General features: G+C 35.1%; 1 protein-coding gene across 4 annotated transcripts in view; it reads right to left on the reverse strand.

Annotated features, from left to right (window-relative positions):
- Positions 1 to 577: 577 nt before the first annotated feature.
- The window catches only part of LOC106879211 (hepatocyte growth factor receptor), a 172,367-nt gene continuing 152,812 nt past the window's right edge, over positions 578 to 20,132 (reverse strand). For all 4 annotated transcript variants that reach the window (XM_052965647.2, XM_052965648.2, XM_052965649.2 and 1 more), the window contains 8 exons: positions 18,871 to 19,129; positions 13,975 to 14,133; positions 12,857 to 12,940; positions 11,859 to 12,043; positions 10,366 to 10,475; positions 8,353 to 8,515; positions 5,144 to 5,280; positions 578 to 4,414 (listed from right to left, as the gene is read on the reverse strand). In XM_052965647.2, the coding sequence (XP_052821607.1) occupies positions 4,228 to 4,414; positions 5,144 to 5,280; positions 8,353 to 8,515; positions 10,366 to 10,475; positions 11,859 to 12,043; positions 12,857 to 12,940; positions 13,975 to 14,133; positions 18,871 to 19,129 (1,284 nt within the window). In that variant the 3' untranslated portion in view covers positions 578 to 4,227. The remainder of the gene's footprint in view (positions 4,415 to 5,143; positions 5,281 to 8,352; positions 8,516 to 10,365; positions 10,476 to 11,858; positions 12,044 to 12,856; positions 12,941 to 13,974; positions 14,134 to 18,870; positions 19,130 to 20,132) is intronic.

Consider the following 20,132-nt stretch of genomic DNA (forward strand, 5'->3'; position numbering starts at 1 on the left):
AACCATTCAACAACACAATTCATGGTGAAAATATTTACAAAAAAACAAAGAAAAAAAGAAAAAGTTCTAAAATTCATTTGTTAACTGAGAGACCTTTGGAAAATTTCTTTTCATGTAATAATGTTAAAAAAAAAAAAAATTATTATTATTAGAAACATTCTTCATTGAAGTCATGAAGAGAAGCATAATGATTCTCCAAATGGAGAATTGGAACTAGGCAAGTAAACCTACATTTGTATCTGTTTTAACAGCTCATCTTTTGATATTGGATTCAGTGAGATGTTATTACTTTATCTTTTAATGTCTAAATTATATTACATTTGAATGATGTCTCTCACAATGAATCAAGTCTATCAGCTTTTAACAATAATGATAATAATGATGATGTTAATGATGATGATGTGGGCGATGAGTATTTATATATGTATATAAGGTGGTATCAAGAAGTTTCCGGATTAGTTCTGTAGCATGCCAACAGATGGCAGCACATGGTTGCATGTGCAGTAAGCGCTAGCAGTGACCTCCAAGAGTCAGTGTGCTGAGTGACATCACTGTGTTTATTTTGCGAATTGTGGAATTTATTTTTGTGATCACGTTTATGGTATAGTCTGTGATTTTTGTCATGGACAGGAAGTTGGAACAAAGAATCAATATGAAATTTTGTGTTAAACTTGGAAAGTCTGCAACGGAGACATTGAACATGCTTCAGTAAGCTTACGGTGTCAAGGCAATGAGTTGTACACAATATTTCGAATGGTACAGGTGCGTGATTGTTACCAGCATCACCATCCTGGCATTTGTTACCAGCATCACCTGGCAGGCACGTGGAAAAACATTCGAGCGAGATCGTTGCCAGTGCCGCTGGACTGGCTCCTGTGCAGGTGGCATATAAAATACACCATTTTGAGCATGGCCGTTGCCAGTACTGCCTGACTGGCCTTCGTGCTGGTGGCACGTAAAAGCACCCACTATACTCTCAGAGTGGTTGGCGTTAGGAAGGGCATCCAGCTGTAGAAACTCTGCCAAATCAGATTGGAGCCTGGTGTAGCCATCTGGTTTGCCAGTCCTCAGTCAAATCGTCCAACCCATGCTAGCATGGAAAGCGGACGTTAAACGATGATGATGATGATGATGAAGTCCTGGAAGTTTTTGACGCTGTTTTGATAAAGAAAATTTTCTTTCGGATGATAGCAGCTGGTAACAAATCTCTAAAGGCCTATTTTGTTTTTGCATTTTTTTTTTTGCAATACCATGAAAATCAATTATTAGAACTGAAAGAGAGGAGAAATGGAAAGGTATGACCTTCATGTGTTTATCAAGGGTATATCAAATTGTTTTCTTATTTCTTACATATGTCATCTGTAACAATCTAGTCATAATTTCATTTACCCCATGACTCCAGTTAATGACACAGCATGTGAATTCAAACAATTAGTTGAAATGAATAAAACAACAAGAGACAACAACAATTTCTAACAATGGTGCCAGGTGACACATTTGTGGGAGAGCACTCTGTTGACTCAACCAGTCCCACCACTACTTGTATTAATTTTCACTAACCTGGAAAGATAAAAAGTCAAATCACCCTTGGTATGATTTGAACTCAAATTGCATAAGGGCAATACTGAATAATACTGGAAGGTATTTTGTCCATAGTACAACAGATTCTATCAATCAGGATTTCTAGATTGTCACAAATTCACCAAATTTTATTGAAGGGGTGAAGTAGTGGACAGAATTGACACTCAGTTCTTGATGGTATTTATTTCAACCCCAGAAGAATAAATGCTTTAGTGAGATTTGAACATGGAAACATAACTTAATATGGAAAGTTAGTTTTTTCTGGTGTTCCACCAAGCCTACTAACCATCAATCTCCTCATATGAATTCTTTTTTCTACAATGAGTAATAATAATTAAGGAGACAAAAAAAGAAAAAGGGTAAGGGATATTAAAGGGAAAGAACTCTATTTCGACGAACCAATACAAAATAGACGAGTCTGCTGTTACTTAATCTGCAAGAAATAACAGGTATATTTCTCTCAAATCATACCCTACTGTATTGCAAAATACTTGGGATAAATTTGTCCTTGAAACATGGAACTTGGGGTAGGGAAGGAAAACGGTTCGTCACTGATGGAACGCTTTTGATCATAGGTCTGTTGTTCAATATACATGTAACAACTTAATATCATTATGACATCCTTTGGTTTTACACAGAGTAGTAGTGGAGGTGATAGTATTAATTAGACTAATGACATTGGTAGTGGTGATAGTGATGATGGTAGCAGTGGTTATAAAGGAGTGATGGTTATGATGGTGGTGCTTATAGTGATGATGTATATGTTGGAGTTGAGAAATAGTTTATATTCACTTTGTTGAAGGATCGGATAATTCGCAAGGAAGAAAAAAATCATTGAGTGTCAGTTAATGTCCAAAAGATCAAAATTTAAGTAAAATATATTTTTCAAAACACTGTATCACACTTTAAACTTTAAAACATTTAAAAGTTTTTCCACTCATATTGATAACTTTTGTCAAGGCAGTGGGAACATAAATCGGTTGAAGTGAGCCAACTATAGTCTGTAGATCTTTACTCCTTGGTCAGTCAAGGAGATTGACAGCTCTCTCATGTTATGTCTTTTTCACATTCAAGCATTAAAAAAACCCCGAAAGCAACTTTACTTTTACTCATAGAGGCTAAACTGCATTATTATGACTGATTATTACCAGGGATCTAAAAGCAGGAATCCAAAGACTGAAAGGCATATGTGATTGTCAGGATTTGAACAAAGAACAGTTATGGTCAAAAATCCAGTCTGGCATTCTGCTAGCTTGACTGTTTCTATCACATTACTATATTAAAGCAGAAAGACAATTATGTTATAAGTAGAAACTAAAACATCTTCATCACCTTATTATATTAAGATAAAAAAGGCACTTATGTTATATAGAGAAATAGTTAACTGAATAAAGACAGTTATAATTTTTGCTAACACAGTTTAACAAACAACTTTCCTTCATATTACTTTGTCATCAAAATCCTTCATGAGGAACAATGTTTAAGTCCAGTTTCATTGCAAGATAAAAATGCCAGGCTGTCATACATAACATTCCAAAAAGAATCTAATTATTCTTGACAATATTTCAAGTGCATAGAATTAGAAATCATTTCAGTTATAAAACAAAATAACTGCAGTGGGTTTGAATTCAAGACATGTGACCTGGTGGTAAAACAAGCAACCAATTTGTTTAGAAAGCAGATTTGATTAAAAAAAAAAAAAAAAAAAAAGTGGGGGGTACGAAGGAATAAAATCCTCTTTTAAATACACAAACATTACATATCATAGCTGTCCCATTTATGTCTCAGTTATCTTAAACTATTCAGATCATGGATGTACTGCTCTGATGAACAAATCATATAATTTGGTTCTTTTTAGAAAATGACAGAAGGCAAATTTTACCACAAGCAAGATTTGAACTTGGTACCATGAGTTATTTGACTATGTTTTAAATCTCTTCTAATTTTTCTTTGTAATCCTGCCACTGAGAAAGTAGCTACTGAGAAACAGAGCACCTGATGAATCAGTCCTTCCTCTTTGTATCACCTTCTACTGTATCTCACTTTCTAGATCATGTAACAAACAATTTGCCTATTACTTATCTTCCCAGAACTGCAGCCCTCTGAAACTCTCTATAGATATCAATCTACAGAAGTTAAAGCTGGGTGTCTACATTTCTAGTCTAGGTGGGTGGATATACAAAAACTATGGTCATAGAAAACCCTCTTTCTTCCCAGTCTAAATAAAAAAAAAGAACATTCACACGCAAACAAATATTCATGCACATACCTACAACACACACACACACACACACTTCAGATCTTGTGGGAAGAAAATAAGATCAGTAGATGTGGTCGACATTACTAATACACACATACTCTCTCTCTCTCACACACACACATACATTGTTGAAAAGGATCCTAGATGATAATTTGTAAGGGAACAAATTTCATAGAATCTCTATTCAGGGATGTATATTTAAGAGCCATTCAATAATTAAAACCACCAAATTTTTTATGTTCGTTAAAAAACCCCCCAAAATACTGCTTGGTTAAAATAATATCAAAAGGCATTTTACTGTCCTTGAGGGGAAAAAATAAGGGTTTATGACTTCAGAAGATCACATGTTCTGGTTGAGAGTTATATTTTGATTGTCTTAGTTCCAATCATACAACTGTTGGTTTGATGTTGTTATTCAAAGCAAAATTTACATTCTCATAGCACATTATTTGACTGATGGCAATGTCTCCATGTTTTTCAATTTGACTTAATTCAGTAAGTTCTTCTACTATAGTTGCAAAATCAGGCCTTAAGTTTTGGTCTACCTGCCAGCACCGTAACATGATTTCATACCTGAAAAGAAAGGTGAAAAAATGTACACACACACACATATATATATACACACATATATCTATATCTGTATATATAATATATATAAGTTAAAATTTAAAATTTATGTGTTGAGCATGTGCCTAGTAGTATGATTACTAAGAACATGCTCTAGTGAATCTGAACAAATGAAACGCTATTTATGTAAACAAAGTACGTTATTATTGCATCACCTGATGAGATACTTCTGCACTGTAGGATGCACCAAAATTAATTGTATAGTTTCCCACCCATGAGAGAGTGATGCAGGATGTGTTGAAATGGTTGTTGTGATGAATAAAGTTTCCTGTATATTCCATTTTCTTTCTGGTGTCAGCTAGAGGAAATGCACTTTCACCCAGGTCAGTAACCTCTCTTGGTGCAGACCCACTGTCTTTTCAGATCAAAGAATGCCTATGATAGACAATAACACTGTTGCTACCTCTGCTGTGTGTGTGCATGTCTGTCTCCCTGTCTGTCCATCTCTCCATTTATCTATCTGTGTGTGTATAAATTTTACCATGCAATAGTAAGCTAAACACACACACACACACAGATAGACCATGGAACAGTAATATATGTATAACAGGTTATATGGATTAATAAATCCATGCAGATACCTAGAAAGCACTTAGTTGTTCACACACACAAACACGCATGCACAAAAACAAAATTTGAACATTAAATACAGCATATTACTCAGTTTTTACTTACGTTTTACTAGGACAATAGTCTGGTTTGTCCATTCTGCGGCCAGATTTTAAGAACTTGGGCATGTCCCAATTATCAACAGTTGGATAGGGGTTTACTCCTCGGGTGAACAACTCCCACAAAACTACACCATATGACCACTGAAATAGAGATTATATGCATATAATTAAATCTCATATAAGTGTAGATGTGTGATGAAAGATGAAAGAAGAGAAAATAAATCATATTTAATATTTTGACATTAATATTGGTAAAAAGGAACAAAACTGTCTATACAAATGCTGACTGAAAAGTTAATAGGTTGACCAAGATACTCTCATGGAACGTGACCAACTGATGTTTGTTTTTCAATATAGCCCCACTTGTGGTCCACACATTTCTTCTATTGGTGCTGCAGTGCTTAGATCCCATTGGTGAAGAAGCTTTCATCCTGTTGCTCAAAAAAGTCATCAGCAACAGATATGACATTATCATCACTCTGATACTGGTTCCCAGCCAAGTATTTTTTCAGATTGGGAAACAGATGATAGATGGAGCCAAATCAAGAGAATAGGGAAGGTGAGCAACCAGTTCAAAACCACAGTCATGCATAGTAACTATCAAACCCAAAGGCTTGTATACTGGAGCATTCTCCTGATGAAACAGAACCCCTTTCATCAGTTTCCTGAACATTTGGTCTTGATAGCCTTTTGTAACTGCCACATTGATGGTGTGGCTCTTTTGAAGATGCCTTTTGCATCCTAAAAAACTGAGGTCATCACCTTCCCTGCAGATGAAATGACCTTGGAGTAGGTGATGAGGGGTGTTTCCACAGCATGGATTGTCCCTTTGTCTCTGACTCAAAGTGATGAACACTCATTCTGGGTTAGGAAATGTTCAAGAAAACCGGCTGGATCTGCCTCAGACAATGTCAGATTTTCCTGTGGTGTGATCAGCGTGGTGCACTTTTGATCAGGTGTCAGAAGACATGGGACCCATCAAGTAAAAACCTTTGTCATGCCATGTTCATCGGGCAGAATATTCTCAACTCTTTCACGGGATATGCTAATAGCATTGACTATTGGATTTATTGTCAATTGCCTGTCATTCATCACCATGTGGTGAACATGATCAATGTTTTCCTTGGTGGTGGTAGTTACAGGACATCCAGACCTTGGGTCATCTTCAAGACTGCCTTTCTTCTCCTAATTTCAGCTACCCACTTTTGCACTATTGAAAAGCTGGAGCATCATCCCCTAAAGTAGCAACCATGTCAGCATGAATGCTGTTGGGGGCTAAACTTTTTTTTCTCCAGGTACTAGATAACACTACAATGCCAAATTTTGTTCATTTTCAAGAAAAGTTGCTACTAGTTACTTTTGAAGTTTTTTTTGAACAGACAGACATCAGTTTATTTGGAAAGATACAATGTAGTTATTAATAAAAAGAACTGAAATTAATGCATGCAAGATTTCACAGTTCTTGCATCACACTTTCATAATCAGTCTATGAACTTTTCAGCCCACCTTCTTAAGTAAGAGGGTGCTTTGTTTAGCATTTTGTACTGGCATGAATTCAGTTATCAATTATTACACTGTGAAACCAAAATTTTTTTTCTTTTTGTCTTTGGTCAGTGTTATTTCCTATCTGCTTCTATCTAGAAATCAAAGAAAATGACCACTATTCCCTTCAAACTTTGCTTTTGTGACTTGGACATCAATGTTTTGAAACTGACCTATTTTCCATTACATTTCAGGCAGAATCAGTTCTGAGTTGCTGAAGCAGAAATACTGTTGTAGCAAATATTCTGCTCAATACCACAGATTTGCTTGTCAGTTGCTTGACCATAATCACTTGAGCATGTCTCTTACTGGTCAACAATATGTGCATCTCTGATCATGAGTGAAAGTAGTGGGAGAGCATTATAACCATGTGTTGAGAGGGATTCTTTGGGGTTTGAATAGATATAACAAAAGCAAATTTTGAGGCAAATATTAGTCATTTTTTCATACTTTCTAGGGGTAAGCAAATGGGAAATAACAGTTAATTGTAGCTTTGAGGTTTTTATATGTGACTGCTTACTTTTAGAATGACATTGGAGGGTAGGTATGAGAGAGATTTGGTCAGTTTGAAAATAAAACCGGTAGAATATTTTAGGCTAGTTTAAATGCTAATGGGTTAATTTAGTGAGCCTCAAAATCATGTAATATTTATTGATTTATTACCCTGAAAGATCAGGATATCTGACCAAGGTGCAAAGATCATAGTTTTTAACAAACATATCTGGATTCAGTTGTGATTTTTCAGAGTTTTTCAACTGAAGTAGCTTTACTGTTGTCATGTCTAGCAATGCATGCATCTGAAAGCAGATCATGACCTAGTTTGGTGTCCCACATGCTGTGGGAAAATTTCAAATGTTTTTTTGCAAGAAATAAAGCAATTCAGCATTACTAAATGAATAACTTAACAGGGCCATATTAAATTCCTCACAGTATTTAGCGTTTTTTTTCTTCTATTTACTGAGTTTAAATCTTTTTAAAATTGATCTTTGATTTTCATCTTCAGAGATTGGTAATCTAAGTATCAATTATTAGGATTATTGAAATTATTAATTCAAATTTTTAGTCTGGTACCAGTGTGACAAATCAATATTAATTTGGAATGAGGGTGGAAGGCTGGCAGAATTGTTATCATATCAGGTAAAATGCTTAGCAGTGTTTTATCTGTCATTAGGTTCTGTGTTCAAATTCTGCAGAGGACAACTTTGTCTTTCATCCTTTCAGGGTCAATAAAATAAGTACCAGTTGAGCACTGGGGTTGATATAATTGACTTAACCCTTCCCCTGAAATTACAAGCCTTATGCCAAAATTTGAAGCCAATATTAATTTGGAATGAGAAACACTTAAGAATAAACTTAGGTTTCTGAGAATAGCATTCATGGCTCTTACTTGTTTCTAGATCACTTCATATGAGGCACAAATACCTTTCAACAAAGCATTAACATCTCACCTGAGTTCCATTCCTACCTAATGGTTGAGTTATTGTTGGTAGATAGGTTATCTTGTTGCAAAATCTACTGGCTTAACAATATGCATATATCATATGTTTTGAAAACTCTGCCATCAACTTTATGATGGGGAAAATAAATGTAAAGAGTACAAAATAAATAAATAAATCAATAAATACCATAAAAATCAAAATGAACATAAAAAAAAAGCCAGAAATTACTTACAACATCTGTTTTTATGTTATAGTTTCCTGTTTCCAAACTTTCTAGCGCCATCCATTTTACGGGAAGTTTTGATTTCTTATTATCACTGCTGTAGTAGTCTCGTTCATAAATATCTCGAGAAAGACCAAAATCTGCAACTTTTACCACAAGTTTTTCATCAAGCCTAAAAAGAAAATAATATTCAGTATCAATTCTATGTAAAACATACTTGGCCTTAATTAAAGCAATGAAGTGACATAGATGGGGAAATGTTAGACTAAATGTATCCTGGTATTTAATCATGTTATTTTATTTATATATTTATTTTGTTCTGATCTCACTGAGATTGATGTTTGCATTTCCTCTCTATCAGCATATTTTTATTTTTTGGGGCAAGCAAAAGTTAAATTGTGATGGCACCTGTACCAGTGGAGCGCTAAGAGCATCGTTCGAGCGTGATCGTTACCTGGCACGTGAAAAGTCATTCGAGCGAGATTGTTGCCAGTGCCACTGGACTGGCTCCTGTGCAGGTGGCACGTAAAATACACATCGACTGCATTCAGATGGTGCTTTTTACATGCCACCAGCATGGGAGCCAGTCAGTGGGGCACTGGCCACAGCTACGATATTGGTTTTACTTGACTCAACAGGTCTTCTCAAGCATATATCGCACGGTGTATCAGAGGTACTCTTAACTGGGTTGGACATACATAGCTGCAATCTCACTTTAGTTGCTGGGTCTTCTCAATCACAGCATATCTCCAAAGGTTTTGGTCTCCTGTTATTGCCTCTGTGAGGCCCAATGTTCGAAGGTCATGCTTTACCATCTCTCCCCTGTCTTCCTAGATGATGTCTATATTACAATATTACATCATCATTGTTTAATGTCTGCTTTCCCTACTAGCATGGGTATGTTGTGCATGTATAGTAATATTATGATCACACAATTAACATTATCTTATCTTACTCTTTCTTGTGGAACCCCTAGGAACCTTTTGTAGAACCCTAGGGTTCCAGGGAACCCTGGTTGAGAAACACTGGCTTAGAGACTCCTTCATTTGGCTCACCACTCAGAGATTGATACAATAAATATCAAGCACGAAACTAGATTGAATCAACTGACTGAACTCCTTTCCTATAAAATAGAGGCCTTGTATAAATGTAATTGATATTTATGATGAAAGAGGCGAACTGAGATTGAGTTTTACAGTCTGGATATCTTGGCTTCAGAGGATGCATGGCCTAGTGGTTAGGGAGTTGCTCTCACAATTGTGAGATCATGGGTTCAATTCCTGGTCAGGACTGTGCACTGAGTTCTTGAGTAAAATACTTCATCTCATATTATACTGAAATCACTTTGGCTTATGAAGTGTGGTACACCACACATCTGTATAGGCAATGTCGATTTGATGTAGAGAGTGGGCAGCACCAACATTTGTTCATTATAAACATATTTGTGCAAGTTGTTCGGCCAGAAATTACAGAACTGTTTTGCTTGGACTTGAGAAACTACCACATATTATTGTGGTGAAGTATTAGTAAATGGGTATTGTTCTAAATGCTATATCCTGTTTAGAAAACATGCATCATTTTAATTAATGGGAAAACCATTAATTAGCAACTAAACCAAAGAATGGAATTTGAGAACATGTAGAAATGCATGAGTATGCAAATTTGCTTAAATCAGATGAAATTAAAAATTAAAAATTAGAAATATAATTGTTTTTTCTCCCTTTTAATCTAAAACAAAATCAAAAAAATACAAACTAGATTAAATCCCATGAATAAAACAAATAACCTATTTATTTGTGAAGGCCAAAAAACACACCAAGTCTTCTCTATATTAAGTCTGTGTTAAAGAAGCGTTAAAATATTTTTAATTTTAGTAAAGAATTACTAATTAGTAATTAACGCAAAAGGACAAAAAATAAAATGAAAATAAACAAAACAAATAAACTGACAGGAAATGAAAAAGATCAAAGCTGAGAACTAAAACTGAAGTTGTAACACCATTACAGTGAAATGAATACTTACATACAATTCCGTGCTGCGAGATCTCTATGGACAAACTTTAAACCAGATAAATAGTCCATCCCCGATGCAATACTGATGCCAAAGACAATGAGATCTTTAATGGTTGGTTGCTGGAGAAATTTGATGGTGGTGGTGGTGGTGGCAAGGCAAGAAGAAAAAAACCCCCGAAAAAAAGAGGAAAAAAGAAAAGTAAAAGGAAATGAAAACATTGTTATTAAAAATGTCTGTTTAAATGTTTATTCTTTTTCAAGAAAAGGTATTTGAAATGGGATTATATTTCAATTTCCGCTGAATAGGTCCCCAAGAAGAAACAGGGTTATGCCAACTGTGAAGAAACATGATCCAAGGCAACATTTGGTACTAATAACCTAATATATATGTGTGTGTGTGTGTCTGCACACATTCATGCATGTGTGTGTGTGTATGTGTATATGTGTGTATGTATGTATGTATGTATGTATGTATGTATGTATGCATGCATGCATGTATATTTGTGTGTGTGTTTCATAAATTAATGACTAAACATTTTGTATTAAATTAGTTATTATATCTACTGATATCTTGTTTAACATTTCACTGAGTTGTTTTTTCTTTTGCTGTCTTTCTCTCTCTCTCATTTTTTAATATAATTTACAATTTTATACATGTTTATTTAGATATATAGATACTCTCTCTCTCTCACTGGATATAATTTTAAAATTATCTTGGGAATGCATCATCCATAAACAGAAGGGTGTTGTTTCTTAGCCCCGATACATCCTTGATCCAACAGAGTCTTTCCAACTGTGCCCATCCTCTATTTTATTTTTCTGGAGTAGTTTATCTTGGGTTACATTATTCAATGTGTCCTTTTCAAAAGACACATGCTGTTGTTTGAGGGAGAGGTTTAGTTGTTACTTCTAGCAGGTTGAGCAACCAGCCATGCAAAGGCACCTTCTGACTATGAAATAAATAACAGAGCTAGGAAAGGATGTTTGATAGTAGAGAATACAAAATTATCTCTTTTATATTAGAAGAACCTGCTTTCAACCCCACCCATAAAAAAACAAAAAACAAAACCAATATTTTAGTCTCTTCACTATACTTGCATGGATCAGATAGAATCCATTGAAGCAAATTTTCTACAGCTGGATATTCTTGTTGTTGCCAACCCTCACTTCTTGTTTCCAAGCAGGTTAATGTTTTGTCATGACTAGACATGTTTTTTTATGGAAGAATGGAAACGAGGGGTACTACAGGTTCCATAGTCTGTTTTGGTTTGGTTTCTACAACTAGGTGCCCTTCCTAACGCCAACCACTTTACAGAGTGTCCTGGGTGCTTTTTACATGGCACCATCACCAGTGTTTTTTATGTGGCACCTAGTTTTGTTCCTCAACATTTCAAGTTCAATTTCTGTTTCATGAAGACAACAAAAAATGCTATCCAATTTTACTCACACACTTATACATATGCATGTAACCAAGGCATACATAGATTAAAAAGTGCAGCTTACATTGTTAACATCTCGAAGATATGATAGTAGGTCACCATGTAACATGTATGGAAGCACAACAAGAGGCATTTGGTCTTTACCAAGACAGATTCCAATCAGTGATAAGATGTTTTCATGATCAAAGTCTTTCATAATTATGGCTTCTGTTAAGAATGCTTTCACATCAATTTCTCGGGGGTTATCTTCTACAAATAAACAGCAATAAAACAGATAATTAGAAATATTCATAAAAATTGCTTTTCCCCACTTTAATTTTCAATTAATATAGTTGGACATTTGTATATTGCTGGAGAAATTTTTTTACAGCTAAATGTCTTTCCTACTGCAAATCACTTAACAGTGAATTACGAGATGGAACCTGTTTGTCAGTCAGGCAAACCAATTTGGCAAACAGAGCCAGGTGTATTTCCCAGATGTGCAACACAATGGCCAGGTTAATTAGAGTTGATGTCATAACCATGTAGTTGATAAGCTGGTCTTTTAACTTACAACTATTGGCTTTCATTGATTAATAGTAATAAGAGTTGATTGTTGTAAAAACATAATTGCATCTAACATCCAATGCTGCTACCGCTGCAACAGCAACAACTACAACAGCAGTAATTGAAATGTAAATATCTCTTAAGCTCTGAAGTAGTTTTGTTATGGACAAGATGTTAAAATTACAAATAACTTTCTCAGATGAACTGACAGTTCGGTGAAGAGAGGCAATGAAGATTTAAGAATATTCAACCCAGAGAAAAAAGATGAGAAAACCAAAACAAAACAAATCTGATATGATTTGAATACAAGATCTATTAAGATCGTGCTAAGAACTGGAATTGTTTGAAATGGACACAGTAAATAAAGGAAATACTTGGGTTATGGCAATATGTCTATTGTTTGAAGTAGCACACCTTTTTTTTGCTATGGCACCTGTCATAACAGTTTGTCTACCTGGATATCAAACTTCTATTAATATTATTAAGCAATGAAGGTGTTACATAAAAAGAACTTACTATGAAGTGTTTTTACTGCAACAAGGCTTTCTCCCTTTTCTCCAGGTTTAAAGAGGAACGCTCGGTGAACACAACCAAAATGTCCTGAAAAATTAACAGTTGAATGAAATTAACAGAGTTATCATATAAAAGATATATTGACTAGCTTGGCTAGTTGTTATGTGTTCAGTTTCCTCCTCAAGGCATTCTCATCACACCTCAACTCTCTAATTGCATACTTAAGCAGCTTCTCCCCAATACCACTTACTCCTCTTACAGCCATTTCACTTGTTATTCATCTTTTAGTCTTAATACTATCTTCCCCACCTACATTTTACATTGAACAGCCTTCTAAACCACCAAGTTTTCTCTCCTGCACTACATTATGTCTCTCCCTCTTCCATATTCTTATAACCTGCCTAATCACATATCATCTCCCCCTTATTTCTCTCTTTTTCCATGTCTGCTGTATCATCATTACTATTGTGATTACTATTCTGCTGCTCTTCATCTCCACCTTAATAATCAGTCATCTCCTCTCCTCTGCCCTATCACAACTCATGCATCATTGGCTATGAGAAAATGCACTAGTACACAATGTAAAGTGGTTGGTGTTAGGAAGGACATCCACCTGTAAAAACCAAACCAAATGACATGTACAGGCACCTAGTCTTTAGGACTAATAGCTTTCAATGAAAGGTGGCTTCAGTTATCACAAACTGTCCAATCCATTCCAACATAGAGAGCAGACACAAAAAAGATGATAAAGATGATATACAAGATATTTAAGTTGAATGTTTTGAAACTATCATTTAACTCTTTAGCATTCAGGCTACCCTGTCAAATCTATTGCTTATTTATTCACATTGTTTTGAATTAATCATGCATTATCTCATAGCTCTGAGATTTCAATGATGTTATTGCTTACTTTTGCAATGACAGTGTGAGATAAATGTGAGAGGCTGAGTCCAGATATGACTGGTTTAAGTGCTAAAGGGTTAAGATTTCATTGTGCTTCTGCTTATATGAAAAGTTTTTGGTTAGAAATAGAAGGCTGAATGCTTTTATGCTGTCCCTTAAGTTTCTAGCAAACTTGAATATATAAAAGTTAAAGTGAGAGGGTTTCAAAACTGAATTACCTTGGCCAATTTTATCTTTCATCAAAAGTGCTTCCTTTGGTATGAGAAGTTTTTGGTCTTTGAGAAGAAGAAAAGTATCCTCATCAATGAGTGGTATTCCACTTGTAGCTCCTGTGGCATAGGTTGTGGCCCCAGGTGAGTCTTGTCGCTCCGTATACTCTAGAAGAGAAGAAAATTAGAGCCAAATTAAAGTAATGATTTGAAGACGAGTTATTGTTGAGAATAGATTTGAGATACAAAAGAGGAAATTTTAACCTTTAGTATTCAGATTATTCTATCAAATGTAGTGTTTATTCATGAGCATTGTTTTGAATTTATCATGCATTATCTTATAGAGGGTGTCCACAAAGTCTGGGTACATGGGGATTAACACATACTTTAAGAAATTATTATTCCTTATATTTAATTGTTTATATTATGATTTTATTTACTCCATGTACCCATATGAGGATTAACACATATTTTAAGAAATTATAATTTCTAATACTCTTACTCTTTTACTTGTTTCAGTCATTTGACTGTGGCCATGCTGGAGCACCGCCTTTAGTCAAGCAAATCGATCCCAGAACTTATTCTTTGTAAGTCTAGTACTTATTCTATCGGTCTCTTTTGCTGAACCGCTAAGTTACGGGGACCTAAGCACACCAGCATCGGTTGTCAAGCGATGTTGGGGGGACAAACTGTTTATGTTATGATTTTATTTACTCTATGTACCCAGACTTTGTGGACACCCTGTAGCATTGCAATTTCAATAATGTGATAGCTTATTTTTAAAATGATATTGTAGAGTAGGAGTGAGAGACTGGATCTGGTCAGTTTGAACATAAAACAAGTAGATTATTTGGATCAGATCCAACTAGTTTAAATTACTTTAGAATAATGGTAGCTGTTAGTGAGCTGGTTTAATGACTGTGAATTAAAAGGCTAACTAAACTAAGAATGTTTTCAGTTAGTGCTTGTTTAGTTCTAGATTTTTGGTGTGGATTGGATGAAAGATTAATCATCCCTTGGATAGAGAAAAAGTGAATCTTGGGCAAAATGCAATAGATTAGGTATTAAGGTTAGTGTAGCTAGAAAGAATAGCTAAATTCAAAAAAGAGGATTATCAAAAGATTTTGGGAAAAATAATAGTCTCAAAAGAACAATAAGAAAAGTGAATCACTTGTCTGGTGTCTCTTAAACATTTTCCAAAAAATTCAATGATGATTAAATTTCAATAATTCATCTTTCACGACTGTTTCTAGTCTGTCTTAGCATTTATGATTATGTGGATAGAAGTTTGGAATAACTATTTTATCATATATTTCTTTTTAGGAACAGTGAATCTTGAAGTAAATAAACCTATAAATAATAGCATGTAAATGTTGACTTAAAAGCCCTTTGCATTATTAACCCAATATTTACATGCTTTATTTGCTTTGAGATTCACTGTTCCTAAAAAGAATTATTTCACATTCTTGAAGTTTCTAAACTGTTATAATGGAAGGGTTTCCAGCTGTAAAAACCATGGATGTTAAATGATGACCACACACACTATAAATTAATAATAAGGAGAACAGAGATTTGTATGTCCAGTTTTATTCTGCAGTCAATCATGTCTTTCCATTTCTGCTGCAACTTGGTGTACTCTACAAAATTTTGTATCTTGGTGTTAACTGCCACTTCTTCAGGGTGCTATTTACAGTGTTTCAGGTCCCATCTGAACTAAATGCAAGTCCAACTAAAATATTTCACCCATTTGGTGTTAGTATTCTAAAAATAGCCTAAATTCTGACCTTTTCAACTCTGTGACTAGCTGTCCAACAATGAATCAGTAGTCCTTAGTGCATATTGATGTTATTGTTGTTAGTATTATTATCCTCCTTATCACTACTGCTCTTATTATTATTATTACTATTATTGTTAATAATGAGCTAATGTTCTATTATTTAATTTGCTAATTTTATAATTAAATTAAATTAATGGATATCATTAATTTTATTTCCTTAATGCTCTTTAATATCAATTAAGTTTATTTATTTAGGAGTTTATATTTAATCCGCTACTCAACATTCTATGATTTCTGTTCTAATTTTAGTATTACATATCATTCAATCACTTAAATCGATTAATCAATTTAAGTGGTTGAATGATATGTAATACTAAAACATGCAGTCTCTATAGAGACATATGGATTTGCTGATGTGAAGATCTACTGAGGATAGTAAAATAAACTAACTGGAGTTTTTCTACATTCATGGAGGTTAGCCAGTATTATTAACTGGTAAAAGTGAATAAGGACCTGTTAGGATTGTATATCTCTACCAACCTACTTTGAAATTTACCTTTATATATATATATCATCATCATCATCATCATCGTTTAACGTCCGCTTTCCATGCTAGCATGGGTTGGACGATTTGACTGAGGACTGGTGAAACCGGATGGCAACACCAGGCAACACCAGAGAGTGTAGTGGGTGCTTTTACGTGTCACCCGCACGAAAACGGCCACGCTCGAAATGGTGTCTTTTATGTGCCACCCGCACAAGCCAGTCCAGGGGCACTGGCAACGATCTCACTCGAAAATCCTACGGGAGCCAGTCAGGCGGTACTGGCAACGGCCACGCTCAAAATGGTGCATCTCATGTGCCACCCGCACAAGAACCAGTCCAGGGGCACTGGCAACGATCTTACTTGGCTTGCCGGGTCTTCTCACGCACAGCACATTTCCATATATATATATATATATATATATACATATATATATATATATATATATACACATTTATGAATTTGTGTTGCAAGGTTCCAGATGTGAAGTCGTGTGTTGAAACATATTGTATTTCGGGTTGGTCATTTCTTTTTTGGCCAAATAAACACACACACTATATATTTGTTCTTCACTTGTTTATTACTGTTCTTATTCTAACTCATGTCCATTGTCAGGAAATCTTTCATCACACATCTGTGACCCCCTCAGTGACTCTTTCTGTCTTTGTGTGTGTTCTTGTTCTGCTTATTCCATTCTGTTTTTCTATTATGTATATTCTTATGTGTGTGTGTTATTGTTCTTAGTAGTACTATGGCCATCTCCTCAGCCTCATTCCTGCCGCCCTTGAATGCAACTTTATGTACCATTCTTGTAACTCACTGTGTTTGTGTGTTTGCCCACATTTCTGCCATCGTGGTAGATGTTGTTGTTGCCACTGTTGTTAGTTGTGTTACTGATATTGTTGCGGCTGTCTGTGATGTAACCATATGTGTGTTTGTGTGTGTGTATATGGTTCACTTCCTATGTTGTTTGTATCCGTGCCCTTTATACAGTTTTTTTATTATAATGTTTCTAATTTTTTAATATTTATCATAGGTATGTACATATATGTCTACTGTATGTGTATTACACTATTTGTATCTGTTATTTTTCTTTTTCTTCTTTCAGTCTTTAGTCGTCATATTGTGTGGTGTGGTGGTGGGTGTTATTGTCCCATTTGTGTTTTCTGTTGAGGCTTGGTCTGTCTATTGTTATGTGTGTAGCCTCTGTGATCTATCTAAGTGTTGTGTCAGTTCTATGTGCTGATAATACTTTGACCTCTATGCTATTGACTGAGCCTCTATGTTCTGTTTGAGCATGTTGGTAGAGTACTGATGAGCCTTTCTCTTCTTTGAGCTCTTTCCAGTGTTTACCTATACACTCTCCTACGCTGCATGCTGTCTCTTCAATATAAGTAGTTGTCATGCTTCTGCACCATCCTCAGTACACTGTAAGCTATACACTATATTCCTAGCCTTACAGTTAACCTGTCGGTTCATCCTACATACAATACATTTGTTCTCTGTACATGGGGACCTATCGAAGGGATAAGTTCTACAGATCAGAGATTTTATAGGGGCACCAGGCCTTTCTACTACTTTAATTCATAGATTGGCCTTATTTAATGTTTTTCTAAAAAGGTATGCTAGTTCATCACCAAGGGCAGCATCAATGAACATGCCATTGTGATATATTTTGTTGTCATACCATGAGTTAGCCTTATCTATCTTTTTTCTGGTCCTTTTTGTGCTGTTCTAGGATTTTCTCCTGTGTAGCGGGCAGATCCCCTTAGCATCACTCTCTATGATGGCTGTGTACTTAGCCCTGGATCCTTAACAACTATATATATATCTAGTTGCTAACTGTGAACTATAAAAAATTTTATCAGCTTATCAAACTTCAATATGGGAAAAGTCTACAACCTTTGGTGCCAATAAATTATTACTGTTCCTGAATGTCGTTTTTTTTATACCTACCATGGAATGCTTGAAACTTACAAACTTTCTACACTTAGATCCTTGGATCTTATAATTATATATATATATATATATATTAAGGCTTTATTTCCATATACGCCAGCTTAATTTTATTCGTCCAGTCGAAAGACATCTGTTGTTATGTTCTGCTATTGTTCCTACTGTATTTGTGTAACATTGTTAGTTTTCTTCCGTCCTTGCTTTTGTATACATTCACTGCTTTCTCCCAAGGAATCTAATGCTCTTAGCTTAGTTTTTCCTTGGGACTGGCCAGATTGGAGCCATATTGAGAATAACCAGCCAAAATTGCAAGGATAATCTGGATCTCGACTGAAGAGAGAAAACTCCGAATGATATGCCTGTGTTTTCTTTGTATCGTCTATCTGTATGTTTTGTCCCTTTCTTGTATCACCTAACTGTCTGGATATTTTGCATTCTTGTCCCATTCTGTATTATTCATGTATTGAGAGAGAGAGAGAGACTGAAGGTGAGAGAAAGAAAATGATGATTAAGAATAGTTATATAAAAAGGAGAGTAATTAGTAAAAAAAAAAAAATCAACAGACAACATAACAGCAGGCAGGATGGATTCAGTGCAATCATCTCCTCATCTTATGAAGAGGACTCACCATTTGTTGTTGTTGGAAGCAACCTACCAAACACATCAAGGGACACCTCACCACCATTGAAATAACGAGCTGTATGTGGGATTTGGCGTTTTTTAGAGAATACCTTTTTCTTCCAAAGACAGTAACAGGTGACAGCGATAAGGATGAGGATCACACACAAGGCGACAATCAATGCAATGACAGTGGTGCTGGCAAAGACGGATTTGGTGTCAACATAAAGCAACCAGCCAACTTCATAACTTAAGTAGCCAATATTAACCTGAGAAATAAGCAGACAATTAGTTAAAGGGCAAAGGATTAAACAATATATACATATAAGCATTAAAAGTATGTAGGTGCAGGAAGCGGTGTGTTGTTAAGAAGTTTTGTTTGCAACCACCAAGTTCTGTGTTCAATCTTACTGTGTGGCACTCTGGCTAAGTGTCTTCTATTATAGGTCTAGGTCAATGAATGTCTCATGAGTGAATTTGGTACATGGAAATTGCTCGAAACATAAAAAACTTTCTCACTATATATATATATATATATATATATATATATATATATATATATATATATATATATATATATATATATATATATGGTTATGGTATATTCTGTTAGGAATATGGCACAGTACAGTATAAAGCTCGGCCACCCTTAGAATTACCCAATACTATCCGGTAGCATTACTGTGTATTTCCATTATATATATGTATATTATATAGTTGAAATTTACAGAAAAACAAAAGACGAACTCAGATGTATAAACGAGCAAGTGGCCGAAGCTTCAAGGTCACAGTCAACAACATTTTGGTTTAAGAATAATAAACACATACATATATACATCATCATCATCGTCGTTTAATATCCGCTTTCCATGCTGGCATAGGTTGGATGGTTTGACTGAGGACTGGCAAGCCAGAAGGCTGCACCAGGCTCCAATCTGATCTGGCAAAGTTTCTACAGCTGGATGCCCTTCCTAATGCCAACCACTCTGAGAATGCACCCATGATGATGTATATATGTATGTATTTATAATTCTTAACCAAAATGTTGTTGACAGTGACCTTGAAGCTTCTGCCAACTAAGCCATCATTGAACTGTGGCTTAGCTGACCTAAACTTCGAAGTCACTGTCAACAACATTTTTGTTTAAGAATGATAAATTTGTACTCTACAAAAGTATAAAGTAACCCATTAGATTAATGTAAAATTGTTTTTATTATAACTGAACATAAGGCAGCAAACTGGCAGAATTGTCAGCATGCCAATCAAAATGCT

This window comes from Octopus bimaculoides, chromosome 2 (genome assembly GCF_046866305.1).
Source record: "Octopus bimaculoides isolate indiv1 chromosome 2, ASM4686630v1, whole genome shotgun sequence".
Classification (NCBI taxonomy): domain Eukaryota; kingdom Metazoa; phylum Mollusca; class Cephalopoda; order Octopoda; family Octopodidae; genus Octopus; species Octopus bimaculoides.